The following is a 13,126-nucleotide window of genomic DNA, read 5'->3' as shown; positions in this document are numbered from 1 at the left end:
TCAAACTTGTCATCAACATTTAGTTCATCATCTTCAAAAAAATAGCTCCCCTGATAAACTCATTAGCTATATGATCTATCCCAGGAGCAAGAGGACAGCCATGCCATGGCAATCCTCTTCCCATTTTCCCTAGGCACTCAGGGCTGAACAGCAGGGTGAGGTTCAGGTGGGGGTGGGGGAAGGGAGCACAAGGGCTACTTTCCCCCAGTATAACATGGCATCTGAAGCTTGATGGGAGAGCAGAACTGGTGAGACTTGAGGGAAGGGTCCAGGGCCTGTATTCAGTCAGAGTCACTGCTGGAAGAGGAGGAGGAATGCTGCAAGGGGAAAGGGGAAAGGGGAAAGGAGATAGCATCAGATCCAAATGACCTTTCATCACTCTATGGGCCATTCTTTGGCCCCACCCCTCCACCCAAGTATCCCTTGCTTCCCTAAGAAGGTCAAGAGTCTTGAGCAGACTGTACCTAAACAAAAGTAAGGGTTTCCCCTTCAGCAGTGAGCATACAGGATTAAACCATCCTAAATTGTCACACAGAATTTAACAAATTTAACATATTGACTTTGGAGGAAATTTCCAACTTTCTTTACCTGAGTTGATGCCTAGGGAAGGAATAAATTACAGGCACAAGCATAGTATAGTACTAGGAAACCAGCCGCACCTTATAAATGCTTAAGAGCCAATGAGCTGCATGCAAAGTCCTATGATTTTAAGAAATTAGATTCTCTAAAACTAAGAAAAGAGAGTAGAAACAGCAGCTGTGTGTGCATGTATCTCTACTTTTTCCCAAGCATAATGGGAAAAAGTGGGGAAGACGTAAGAAAAGGGTGGGAGTTCTACTCAAGGCTCCTTATGCATATACTCCCAGCAATGCTACGGTTATTAAATAAAAACAGTTTTCAGCCAGCCGTGGTGGCTCACGCCTGTAATCACAGCACTTTGGGAAGCCGAAGTGGGCAGATCATGAGGTCAAAAGATGCAGACCATTCTGGTCAACATGGTGAAAGCCAGTCTCTACTAAAAAAAAAAAATACAGAAATTTGAAAAAAATTTAAAAATTAAAAAAAAAAACATGCTGGAAGGAGTTAAGAAAAAAAAAAATTCTGAACGGCACCTTTTGGCTAAAAAAAAAAAGAAAAAAGAAAAACAAAAAAAATACAGAAATTGACCGGGTGCGGTGGCTCATGCCTGTAATCCCAGCACTTTCGGAGGCTGAGGCAGGCGGATCACAAGGTCAAGAGATCCAGGTCAACTGACCAACATAATGAAATCCCATCACTACTAAAAATACAAAAATTAGCCAGGTGTGGTAGCACACACCTGTAGTCCCAGCTACTTGGGGAGGTTGAGGCAGGAGAATCGCTTGAACCCGGGTGGCAGAGGTTACCATGAGCCGAGATCATGCCACTGCACTCCAGCCTCCGTCCCAAAAAAAAAAAAAATTAGCCAGGCATGTGGTGGCACACACCTGTAGTCCCAGCTACTTGAGAGGCTGAGGCAGGAAAATTGCTTGAACCCAGGAGGTGGAAGTTGCAGTGAGCCAAGATCATGTCACTGCACTCTAGCCTGGCCACAGACTGAGATTCTGTCTCAAAAAACTAAAGTAAAATTTCAGTCTCTCCAAGGTAATTTCTCCCCTTCTTCCCCACTCAATCTCACTTCTCTTCAGACTTCAAAGACCCAGAATCAGGAATTGGAATCCATAAGACAAATAAATACTGGGCAGTTAAATGTAAATAAGGCCTCATCAAGTTGCAGATTGGCTTAATCCTTCCAGAGTTGTCCTCAGAGTTGCTTTTACCCTTGCTATTTTTATTTTATCTATTTTTTTTTGAGACAGAGTCTCACTGTTGCCCAGGCTGGAGTGCAGTGGCGCAATCTTGGTGCACTGCAACCTCCGCCTCCTGAGTTCAAGGGATTCTTCTGTCTCAGCCTCCCGAGTAGCTGGGACTACAGGCACACGCCACCATGCCTGGGTACTTTTTGTATTTTTAGTAGAGACAGGGTTTCACCATATTGGCCAGGCTGGTCTTGAACTCCTAACCTCATGATCCACCCGCCTCAGCCTCTCAAAGTGGTGGGATTACAGGACTGAGCCAGCTATTTTTATTTTTATTTATTTTTTAGATAGAGTCTTGTCTGTCACCCCAGGCTGGAGTGCAGTGGCGCAATCTCAGCTGACTGAAACCTCCACCTCCCAGGTTCAAGCAATTTGCCTGACTCAGCCTCCTGAGTGGCTGGGATTACAGGCACACGCCACCACACCAAGCTAATTTTTTTTTTTTTTTTTTTTGAGACAGAGTTTCGCTCTTGTTACCCAGGCTGGAGTGCAATGGCGCGATCTCGGCTCACCGCAACCTCCGCCTCCTGGGTTCAGGCAATTCTCCTGCCTCAGCCTCCTGAGTAGCTGGGATTACAGGCATGCGCCACCATGCCCAGCTAATTTTTTGTATTTTTAGTAGGGACGGGCTTTCACCATGTTGACCAGGATGGTCTTGATCTCTTGACCTCGTGATCCACCCGCCTCAGCCTCCCAAAGTGCTGGGATTACAGGCGTGAGCCACCACGCCCGGCCTAATTTTTTTTTGTATTTTTAGTAGAGATGGGGTTTCACCATGTTGCCTAGGCTAGTCTGGAACTCCAGACCTCAAGTGATCCCCCTGCCTCAGCCTCCCAAAGTGCTGGGATTACAGGCGTGAGCCACCGTGCCTGGCCACACTTGCTAATTTTTTTTTTTTTTTTTTTTTTTTGAGACAAGAGTCTTACTCCGTCATCAGGCACCAGGCTGGAGTGCAGTGGCGCGAGCGACCTCAGCTCACTGCAACCTCCACCTCCCGGGTTCAAGAAATTCTCCTGCCTCAGCCTCCCAAGTAGCTGGGACTACAGGCATGCGCCACCACGCCCAGCTAATTTTTTTGTATTTTTAGTAGAGATGGGGTTTCACCATGTTGGCCAGGATGGTCTCGATCTCTTGACCTCGTGATCTGCCCGCCTCAGCCTCCCAAAGTGCTGGGATTACAGGCGTGAGCCACTGCACCTGGCCTGCTAATTTTTAACACTCCTCGGAAACAAAGATACTTAGCCTTGGGGCTGAGTTTAAAACCTCTTTAGTCCTATGTTTTGTTAGAGGCTGAGTCCTATGTTTTGTTAGAGGCTGAGTCACTGCTGCTCATGTCTCCATTTTTTCTGCTGGATGATAGGGCAAAGGGCCCATGTAATTAAAACAACGCCTTAAGAACACCGAAAGAAAGAACTCCAGGAACTAGGGCCAGATTATTATTCTGTCAATTATTATGAGACTTTGCTTTGTCAAAGGACTTTGCTATTTTGACAATGTCAGTGGGTATGTCCAACTTGCTCGAATATGCACCTGGGGGGAACAAAAGTTCTGGGAGACAGTAGGGCAGACAAGATGTGGCTTTTGATTCTAAAATCCATTCTAAGGCTCACCCTAGCTCCCTCCAGATAAGAGAAGCCTGATGTTTCTTTTCAAGATAATCGGATTCTTCCGAGTAGCAATCTTTTATAAAAAGGAAGAAGAATCATCTACCAGATTGACACAATCGTCATACCCATGTTCACAGAATGTGAATCCTTCACACCCCAACCCTGCCCACCTGGTCCTTCTGAGGGGGCACCCCTTCCCTCACCAGGCCCCAGAGGGTACTGACCTTGCCATGCTTGTGGTGCTTGTGGTGCTTGTGCATCTTTTTATGAGCTTTCTTCATTTTCTTCTGCATCTTCTTGTCCACTATCACTGTTGGTCCAACCATGCCAGGAGCCAAGGGATTCACAGGAGGCATTCCAGGGGCAGGGGGTGGGTATGGAGGAGGGTAGGGACCAGAGGGTTGGCATCCTGGATACCCTGGCTGTGGCACAGGAAGAGGGGGCCCACATGGGGGGGAAACTGGATTGTAGTGGGGAGCTCCTGGGGGAGGAGGATAAGGGCCTGGGGGAAAGGATGGATTGACAGGTGGTGGGTGGGCAGGATTGGAACTTCCAGGGCACCCGATGTTGGGGGGATATGGATTTGGCCCTGGCTGCCCTGGTGGAAGAAGCAGAGAATAAGCATTAGAATTCCAACAACAAACCACAAAAAAAAAGAGATTCACTTTCTCACCCAATACTTAAAGGGAAATGGAAAGGTGACAAAAGAGAATGGAGGGTAGGAGAAAAAACCAGAGTTGGGGAGAAAAGGGGGAATGTCCCTAGAAGGCTGGGGAGAAGAGGGAGACAGTGAACTCTGAGGAAGACAAAAGCACTGATCCGGCCAGGCACTGTGACTCACGCCTGTAATCCTAACACTTTGGGAGGCCGAGGTGGGCACATCACATGAGGCCAGGAGTTGTAGACCAGCCTGGCCAACATAGTGAAACACCATCTCACAAAATAATCGCTTCGACCCAGGAGATGGAGGTTGCAGTGAGCCGAGAACCCGACATGGCAGTCAGCTGGGTGAGAGAGACTCCGTCTCAAAAATAACTAAAATTAAATTAAATTAAAAAGCACTGATCAGTTGTAGACCAAGGACTTTGCTTTTGCGGGTGGGGTGGGTACAGCGGGTTCAGCGGGTGCGGCGGGTGCGGCGGGTACAGCGGGTGCGGGTGCGGCGGGTACAGCGGGTGTGACGGGTGCGGGTGCGGCGGGTACAGCGGGTGCGGGTGCGGCGGGTACAGCGGGTGCGGCGGGTGCGGCGGGTGCGGCGGGTACGGCGGGTGCGGGTGCGGCAGGTGCGGGTGCGGCGGGTACAGCGGGTGCGGCGGGTACAGCGGGTGTGGCGGGTGCGGGTACGGGTGCGGCGGGTGCGGCGGGTACGGGTGCGGCGGGTGCGGCGGGTACAGCGGGTGCGGCGGGTGCGGCGGGTACGGCGGGTGCGGCGGGTACGGCGGGTGCGGGTGCGGCAGGTGCGGGTGCGGCGGGTACAGCGGGTGCAGCGGGTACAGCGTGTGTGGCGGGTGCGGGTGCGGCGGGTGCGGCGGGTACGGGTGCGGCGGGTGCGGCGGGTACGGCGGGTGCGGCGGGTGGAGGCGGGGGAGCTGATACAGAAACTTCCTGCTATAGGACCCATCAGAAAAAGGGTTGGGGTGGAACAGAACCCCCAAATACCTACCAGCATTGGGGTTCCACATGTTTAGGTGTGTCCTCCACCCTGAGGGTAAAGAAATAAGGCAAAAAAAGATGACGGTCTAGAGGTAGGAAGTGGACTTAGCACCGGAGCCCAGCCCCAACGTCTTCCGCCCCACAGTGGGCTCTCCTACCTGGAGAACTACCACAACTTCCACATAAGAAATGTCTTTTTTCTGGCCGGGCGCGGTGGCTCCCGCCTGTAATACCAGCACTTTGGGAGGCCAAGGCGGGTAAATCACGAAGTCAGGAGTTCGAGACCAGCCTGGCCAAGATGGTGAAACCCCGTCTCTACTAAAAATGCAAAAATTAGCTGGGCACAGTGGCGGATGCCTGTACTCCCAGCTACTCCGGAGGTTAAGGCAGGGAGAATCGCTTGAACCCGGGAGGCAGAGATTGCAGTGAGCCGAGATTGTGCCACTGCACTCCAGCCTGGGTGACAGAGCAAGACTCCGTCTCAAAAAAAAAAAAAAGTCTCTTTCCACTTGTTCCTTCGCCCTCAATACCTACTTAATTCCTAACACAGGAGTCTAGTTCCCAGGGCCCCTCCACCTTCCACTGCCTCTGGCCCCAGGTAGAAGCATCTAACTCCTCAGAAGAAGAGCAGAGCCCGCGAGTCTCGGCCCCCCATCACTCATCTCCCTTTCCCTGGAACTGAGTCCGGAGGCCTTTAACCACCCACAGAGTAGGAAAGGATCTCAGACAACTTTCTCTGCTGGGGAGGACCCCCACCTTAGGCTAAGAAAAGGATACGCCTCGAGGCAAAGTAAGAGGGAAGTTGCTCAAGAACCTTAAATATGTGGCCACAGCCCTCTTCCTCCAAAAATGAAAAAAGGCAAATGAAGATCCTAGCCCCAAGCTGTAAAGGGACTCTTTACCCAGTAATGGAAAAGGAAAAAGTTAGGAAATCCAGATACCCCTTCACCTTTCCACCACCGCCTGGGCTTGACGCGTTCTCCTTCCCAGTCTTGGCTTTCACTTCCTAGTCACACAGACCCCATGCTTCGGCACCCGCCTCTGCTACTGCCTAATTGGTAATTATGTGACCACTCGGCTGATGATTGGACAACAGACTAATCAATTACTCTAGTTCGCCTGAGGAGGAAACAGTTATTCTAGGGGCGGAGCCGAGTCCTATACTGCTAGACCGGTACAGAGAAGCCGGAAATCTCATGGGGGAGGGGCTAGGCGGACAGCGCTAGAGGGGGTGGGGCTAGCTGCTGGGCAAAGTCCTAGAAACACCGAGAAGCAGCTCTGCCCTTGCTCTCTTAGCTCATGGTTCATTGGGTGCAATAACTTGTAAAGTGAATACACTATGGTTAAGTGTTGTAATACAGATAAAGACAGAGTTCTCGGCAAGGGCGGAGGAGCTGCCGAGTCCCAGCCCCAAGCCTCGATGTGGCCGGCTCCTTCTTACACTCTCAAGGGAAGCAAAGAAACATTCTTGGGGAAAATGCAGAGATTTCATAGTCTCTCCCAGGATTCTCTCTGTCAATTGTGTAGCTCCACCATCTGTCGAGTAGCCTAAGCCAGAAACCAAGGAGGTCATCTGTGATGCCTCTCTCTCCTTCACCTCCCTTGCCCCAAATTATCAGTTTTGTCTCTCAAATACATCTGGAATTTCTCCACTTCTCTTTGTCTTCCCTGCTCCTAACCTGCCATCATCTCTCGTCTGGATTCATCTCTCGCCTGAATTACACAATGGCCTCCTTAAAAAAAAAAAAAAAAAAAAAAAAAAAAAAAAAAAAACACCTAATGAACATACATTGAACCATGCGCTCAAAACTTAAAGATTGCTAATTATTCTTAAGCATGCTTACAGCATTTTTAAAAATTGGTCACGTTCTAAGCTAAACATGTCTCAACTGATACAATTCAATTTCGAAAGAATTGTTCAATATGTATATATTCTCTGACCACAATGTAAAATACAAGCAAACATACAGCTAGGTTTTTTTTTTTGAGACAGAGTCTCGCTCTGTCACTCAGGCTGGAGTGCAGGGGTGTGATCTGAGCTCACTGCAACCTCCGCCTCCCAGGTTCAAGCAATTCTTCTGCCTCAGCCTCCTGAGTAGCTGGGATTATAAACTCCCACCACCACGCCCAGCTAATTTTTGTATTTTTATAGAGATGGGTTTTATCATGCTGGTCAGACTGGTCTTGAAATCCTGACCTCAAGTGATCCACCCACCTTGACCTCCCAAAGTTCTAGGATTGTTTAACTGTCATCCAGTCTGGGCACAGTGGTTTATGCCTGTAATCCCAGCACTTTGGGAGACTATGGCTGGAGGATCACTTAAGGCCAGGAGTTCAGGACCAGACTGGGCAACATAGTGAGACTCCATCTATACAAAAATAAAATATTAGCCAAGGGTTGTGGCACTCGCCTATAGTCCCAGCTACTCAGGAGGCCAAGATGGGAGGATTGCTTGAGCCTGGGAGATGGAGGTTGCAGTGAGCCCAAATTGCACCACTGCACTCCAGCCTCGGCAACAGAGCAAGACTCCATCTCTAAATAAATAAATAAATTGCCTTTCAAATAACCATAGAAAGAATAAACCATGATGAAAATTAAATACTTAGAAATAAGTAGACCTGGCATAGTGGCTCATGCCTATAATCCCAGCACTTTTGGAGTTCAAGGCGGGTGGATCACATGAGGCCAAGAGTTTGAGACCAGCCCAGCCAGCCTAGCAAAACCGGGTCTCTACTAAATATACAAAAAATGAGCTGGACATGTGAGCTGGACGTGATGGCGCACATCTGTAATCCCAGCTACTGGGGAGGCTGAGACACGAGAATCGTTTGAACCTGGGAGGAAGATGCTATAGTGAGCCGAGATAGTGTCCTGGGCGACACAGCAGGACTCTGTCTCCAAAAAAAAAAAAAAAATGGGATACAAAAAATTTAAAGACAAAGAATTTTATGCCAAATTTGTCATATTAAACTAAAGCCTTTGAAATATTTTAAACTTTTTTTCTCTTAATTTTTATTTTTAGTTCTGGGGAACATGTGCAGGATGTACAGGTTTGCTACATAGTTAAATGTGTGCCATGCTGGTTTGCTGCACCTATCAACCCATCACCTAGGTATTAAGCCCAGCATGTATTAGCTACTTTTCCTAATACTCTCCCTCCCCCCGCTCCTCCCTCCGACAGGCCCCAGTGTGTGTTGTTCCCCTCCTTGTGTCCATGTGTTCTTACCGTTTAGCTCCCACTTATGAGTGAGAACATATGGTGTTTGGTTTTCTGTTCCTGCATTAGTTTGCTGGGGATAATGGCTTCCAGTTTCATCCATGTCCCTGCAAAGGACATGATCTCATTCCTTTTTATGGCTACATAGTATTCCATGGTATATATGTACCACATTTTCTTTATTCAGTCTATCCTTGATGGGCATTTGGATTAATCCCATCTCTTTGCTATTGTGAATAGTGCAGCAATGAACATATGCATGCATGTATCTTTGTAATAGAATTATTTATATTCCTTTGGGTATATACCAGTAATGGAATTGCTGGGTCAAATTGTGTTTCTGGCTCTAGATCTTTGAGGAATCGCCACATCATCTTTCACAATGGTTGAACTAATATACATTCCCATCAATAGTGTAAAAACGTTCCTATTTCTCCACAACCTTGCCAGCATCTGGTTTTTGTTTTTTTTTGTTTCAAGATGGAATCTTGCTCTGTTGCCTAGTCTGAAGTGCAGTGGCAAGATCTTGGCTCACTGCAACTTCTGCCTCCCAGGTTCCAGCAATTCTCCTGCCTTGGCCTCCTGAGTAGCTGGAATTATAGGTGCCTGCCACTACACCTGTTATTTTGTTTGTTTGTTTGTTTGTTTATTGTATTTTTAGTAGAAACGGGGTTTCACCATGTTGGCCAGTCTGGTTTCAAACTCCTGACCTCAAGCAATCCACCCACCTTGGCCTCCCAAAGTGCTAGGATTACCAGCGTGAGTCACCAGGCCGGGCCTGTTGTTTCTTGACTTTTTTTTTTTTTTTGAGATGGAGTTTCGCTCTTGTTACCCAGGCTGGAGTGCAATGGCGCGATCTCGGCTCACTGCAACCTCTGCCTCCTGGGTTCAGGCAATTCTCCTGCCTCAGCCTCCTGAGTAGCTGGGATTACAGGCACGCGCTACCGTGTCCAGCTAATTTTTTGTATTTTTAATAGAGACGGGGTTTCACCATGTTGACCAGGATGGTCTCGATCTCTTGACCTTGTGATCCACCCGCCTCGGCCTCCCAAAGTGCTGGGATTACAGGCGTAAGCCACCACACCCGGCCTTTGTTTTTTTTTGTTTTTTTTTTGAGATGGAGTTTTGGTCTTGTTGCCTAAGCTGGAGTGCAGTGGCGTGATCTTGGCTCACTGCAACCTCTGCTTCCTGGGTTCAAGGATTCTCCTGCCTCGGCCTCCCAAGTAGCTGGGATTACAGGCACGTACCACCACATCTGGCTAATTTTTTGTATTTTCAGTAGAGACAGGGTTTCGCCATGTTGGCCAGGCTGGTCTCAAACTCCTGACCTCAGGTAATCCGCCCACCTCAGTCTCCCAAAGTGCTGGGATTACAGGAGTAAGCCAACAGTGCCCAGCCTTGACTTTTTAATAATCACCATTCTGACTGGCATGAGATAGTATCTCATTATGGTTTTGATTTGCATTTCTCTAATGTTAGTGATGCTGAGCTTTTTCTCATATGTTTGTTGGCTGCATGTCTTCTTTTGAGAAGTGTCTATTCATGTCCTTTGCCCACTTTTTAACGGGGTTGTTTGTTTTTTTTCTTGTAAATTTGAGTTTCTTGTAGATTCTGGATATTAGACACTTTGTCAGATGATAAAAATTTTCTCCCATTCTGTAGGTTGCCTGTTCACTCTGATGATAGTTTCTTTTGCTGTGCAGAAGCTCTTTAGTTTAATTTGATCCCATTTGTCAATTTTTGCTTTTGTTGCAATTGCTTTTGGTGATTTCATCATGAAATCTTTGCCTGTGCGTATGTCCTGAGTGGTATTGCCTAGATATTCTTTTATTTTGAAATAGTTTTAGACACACAAGAAATTGTAACATTTGCCCAGCTTCTCCCAACGTTAGTATCTTATATAATAAGACTACATTTTGGCCGGGCGAGGTGGCTCACGCCTGTAACCCCATCACTTTAGGAGGCCGAGGCTGGTGGATCCCTTGAGCTCAGGAGTTCGAGACCAGGCTGGGCAACATGGCGAAACCCTGTCTCTACAAAAAATACAAAAATTAGCTGGGTGTGATTGTGTACACCATAATCTCAGCTACTCAGGAGGCTGAGGTGGGAGGATCACTGGAGCTTGGGAGACAGAAGTTGCAGTGAGCCAAGATCATGCCACTGCACCCAGTCTGGATAACAGAGTGAGCTGTGGTCTCAAAACAAAACAAAAAAAGACTACGTTTTGATGTATTTTTATATTAGCTTTTTGCAAAATACTTGAAATAATTTGGAAGGTTTTCTAAGGTCTACGACAACTTGGATATACATATTCTTTTTTTGTTTTTTGTTTTTTTCTGAGATAGAGTCTCACTTTGTCACCCGTGGTGGAGCACAATGGTGCGATCTCGGCTCACTGCAACCTCCGCCTCCTGGATTCAAGTGATTCTTCTGCCTCAGCCTCCTGAGTAGCTGGGAGTACAGGCGCCTGCCACCATGCCCGGCTAATTTTTGTATTTTTAGTAGAGATGGGTTTTCATCATCTTCACCAGACTGGTCTCAAACTCCTGATCTCGTGATCCATCCACCTCAGCCTCCCAAAGAGCTGGGATTGGCCGGACACGGTGGCTCACACCTGTAATCCCAGCACTTTGGGAGGCCGAGGTGGGTGGATCACTAGGTCAGGAGTTCGAGACCAGCCTGACCAATATAGTGACACCCCGTCTCTACTAAAAATACAAAAATTAGCGAGGCATGGTGGTGCGCACCTGTAATCCCAGCTATTCGAGAGGCTGAGGCAGACGAATTGCTTGAACCTGGGAGGTGGAGGTTGCAGTGAGCCAAGATTGAGCCACTGCACTCCAGCCTGGGGAATAAAACGAGACTCCATCTCAAAAAAAAAAAAAAAAAAGGCCAGGCTTGGTGGCTCATGCCTGTAATCCTAGCACTTTGGGAGGCTGAGGAGGGCAGATCACGAGGTCAGGAGATCAAAACCATTCTGGCCAACATGGTGAAACCCCATCTCTACTAAAAAAAAAAAAAAATTAGCTGGGCGTGGCGGCGCGCACCTGTAGTCCCAGCTACTCGGGAGGCTGAGGCACAAAACTGCATGAACCAGGGAGTCGGAGCTTGCAGTGAGCTAAGATCCTGCCACTGCACTCCAGCCTGGCACCAGAACAACACTCTGTCTCAAAAAACATATAAAGAAAGAAAAAGAAGAAGTAGGCCCTGCCTAGGCAGCCTCAGTGGGACTTGAGAACTGACTGGATGTGGATAAGAGCTGGGTCACAGGAAGGGACAAGAACATGCTCCTGGGAAACTCCTGCTCAGTTAAGACACAGTTCAAGCATCCTGTGCTCTGTGAAGCATTCCTGCTCAAGTCTCTCCTGTTACCCCAGGACAGTGTACAGGACCCCAACAATGCGACGTGCAGGTAGGTCCTTGAGCACCTTTAGGGCAGTGATTTTGTTGTGTTTGCCTTTCTTTCCCCAGTGCCCACCATGAGATACTACCTTTGAAAATAAATTTTGAGGCTGGGTGTGGTGGCTCATACTTGTAATCCCAGCACTTTGGGAATCCTTGGCAGGTGAATTGCTTGAGCCCAGGAGTTCAAGACCAGCCTGGGCAACATGGCAAAACCCTGTCTCTATGAAAAAAATACAAAAATTAGCTGGGTGTGGTGGTGTGCATCTGTAGTCCCAGCTACTTGGGAGGCTGAGATGGGAGGATCGCTTGAGCCTAGGAGGTCAAAGATGCTGTGAGCGATGATCACAGCCTGGTTAACGGAACAAGAGCTTATCTCAAAAATAAAAATAGTAGGCCGGGCACGGTGGCTCAAGCCTGTAATCCCAGCACTTTGGGAGGCCGAGGCGGGTGGATCACAAGGTCAAGAGATCGAGACCATCCTGGTCAACATGGTGAAACCCCGTCTCTGCTAATACAAAAAATTAGCTGGGCATGGTGGTGCGTGCCTGTAATCCCAGCTACTCAGGAGGCTGAGGCAGGAGAATTGCCTGAACCCAGGAGGCGGAGGTTGCGGTGAGCTGAGATCGCGCCATTGCACTCCAGCCTGGGTAACAAGAGCGAAACTCCGCCTCAAAAAAAAATAAAAATAAAAAAATAAAATAAAATAAAAATAAAAATAGTAAACAATTTAAAATGCCGAATGCAGTGGTTCATGCTTGTAATCCCAAAACTTTGGGAGGCTGAGGTAGGAGGACTGCTTGAGCTCAGGAGCTCGAGACTAGCCTGGGCAACACAGCAAGAATTCATCTCTTCAAAAAATAAAAAATTGGCTGGGTATAGTGGTGCATGCCTGTGGCCCTAGCAACTCAGGAGGCTGAGCCAGGAGGAACACAAGAGCCCAGGGAGGACAAGGTTGCAGTGAGCCGTGATTGTGTCATTGCACTGCAGCCTGGACAGATAATCTGGCTCCAAAAAATAAATAAATAAACCGGGCTTGGTGGCTCACGCCTGTAATCCTACCACTTTGGGAGGCCGAGGCAGGAGGATCATGAGATCAGGAATTCAAGACCAGCCTGGCCAGCATAGTGAAACCCCATCTCTACTAAAAATGCAAAAAATTAGCCGGGCATGGTGGCATGCACCTGTAATCCCAGCTACTCGGGAGGCTGAGGCAGAATCGCTTGAACCTGGAAGGCGGAAGTTGCAGTGAGCCGAGATCATGCCACTGCACTCCAGCCTGGGTGACAGAGTGAGACTCTGTCTCAAAAAAAAAAATAAATAAATAAAAATAAATGTTGGTGGAAGAGGAGAGAGACAAGAGGGTCCCTGGATTACAGGAATAGAGAAAGGCCCAAGGATATGCGTC

General features: G+C 48.1%; 1 protein-coding gene across 4 annotated transcripts; it reads right to left on the bottom strand.

Annotated features, from left to right (window-relative positions):
- PRR13 (proline rich 13) lies at window positions 1-6,127 on the bottom strand. Of its 4 annotated transcripts, none has more exons than XM_012450326.3 (4): window positions 6,048-6,127; window positions 5,109-5,147; window positions 3,670-4,043; window positions 1-317 (listed from the first exon to the last, which is right to left on the bottom strand). In XM_012450326.3, exons 2-4 carry the CDS (start codon window positions 5,125-5,127, stop codon window positions 282-284), a joined length of 429 nt encoding a protein of 142 aa, XP_012305749.1. In that variant the 5' UTR covers window positions 5,128-5,147; window positions 6,048-6,127; the 3' UTR covers window positions 1-281. The 4 variants fall into 4 exon arrangements, with proteins under 4 accessions (XP_012305749.1, XP_012305750.1, XP_012305751.1 ...); XM_012450327.3 differs by having other exon boundaries at window positions 6,040-6,107; XM_012450328.3 differs by having other exon boundaries at window positions 6,001-6,064.
- Window positions 6,128-13,126: the final 6,999 nt, after the last annotated feature.

This window comes from Aotus nancymaae, unplaced genomic scaffold (assembly GCF_030222135.1).
Source record: "Aotus nancymaae isolate 86718 unplaced genomic scaffold, 86718_ANA_hifiasm-v0.15.2.pri h1tg000016l, whole genome shotgun sequence".
Lineage (NCBI taxonomy): Eukaryota > Metazoa > Chordata > Mammalia > Primates > Aotidae > Aotus > Aotus nancymaae.
Note: the sequence above shows the minus strand (reverse complement) of the source record. Positions and strands in the feature narration are given on the sequence as shown.

Bases quoted from the DNA above. Each gene is read 5' to 3' on its own strand.
- PRR13 (XM_012450326.3), bottom strand. The intron at 318-3,669 runs GTCAGTACCCTC...TTCCCCTTGCAG, and splicing joins AGCACCACAAGCATGGCAAG to CATTCCTCCTCCTCTTCCAG.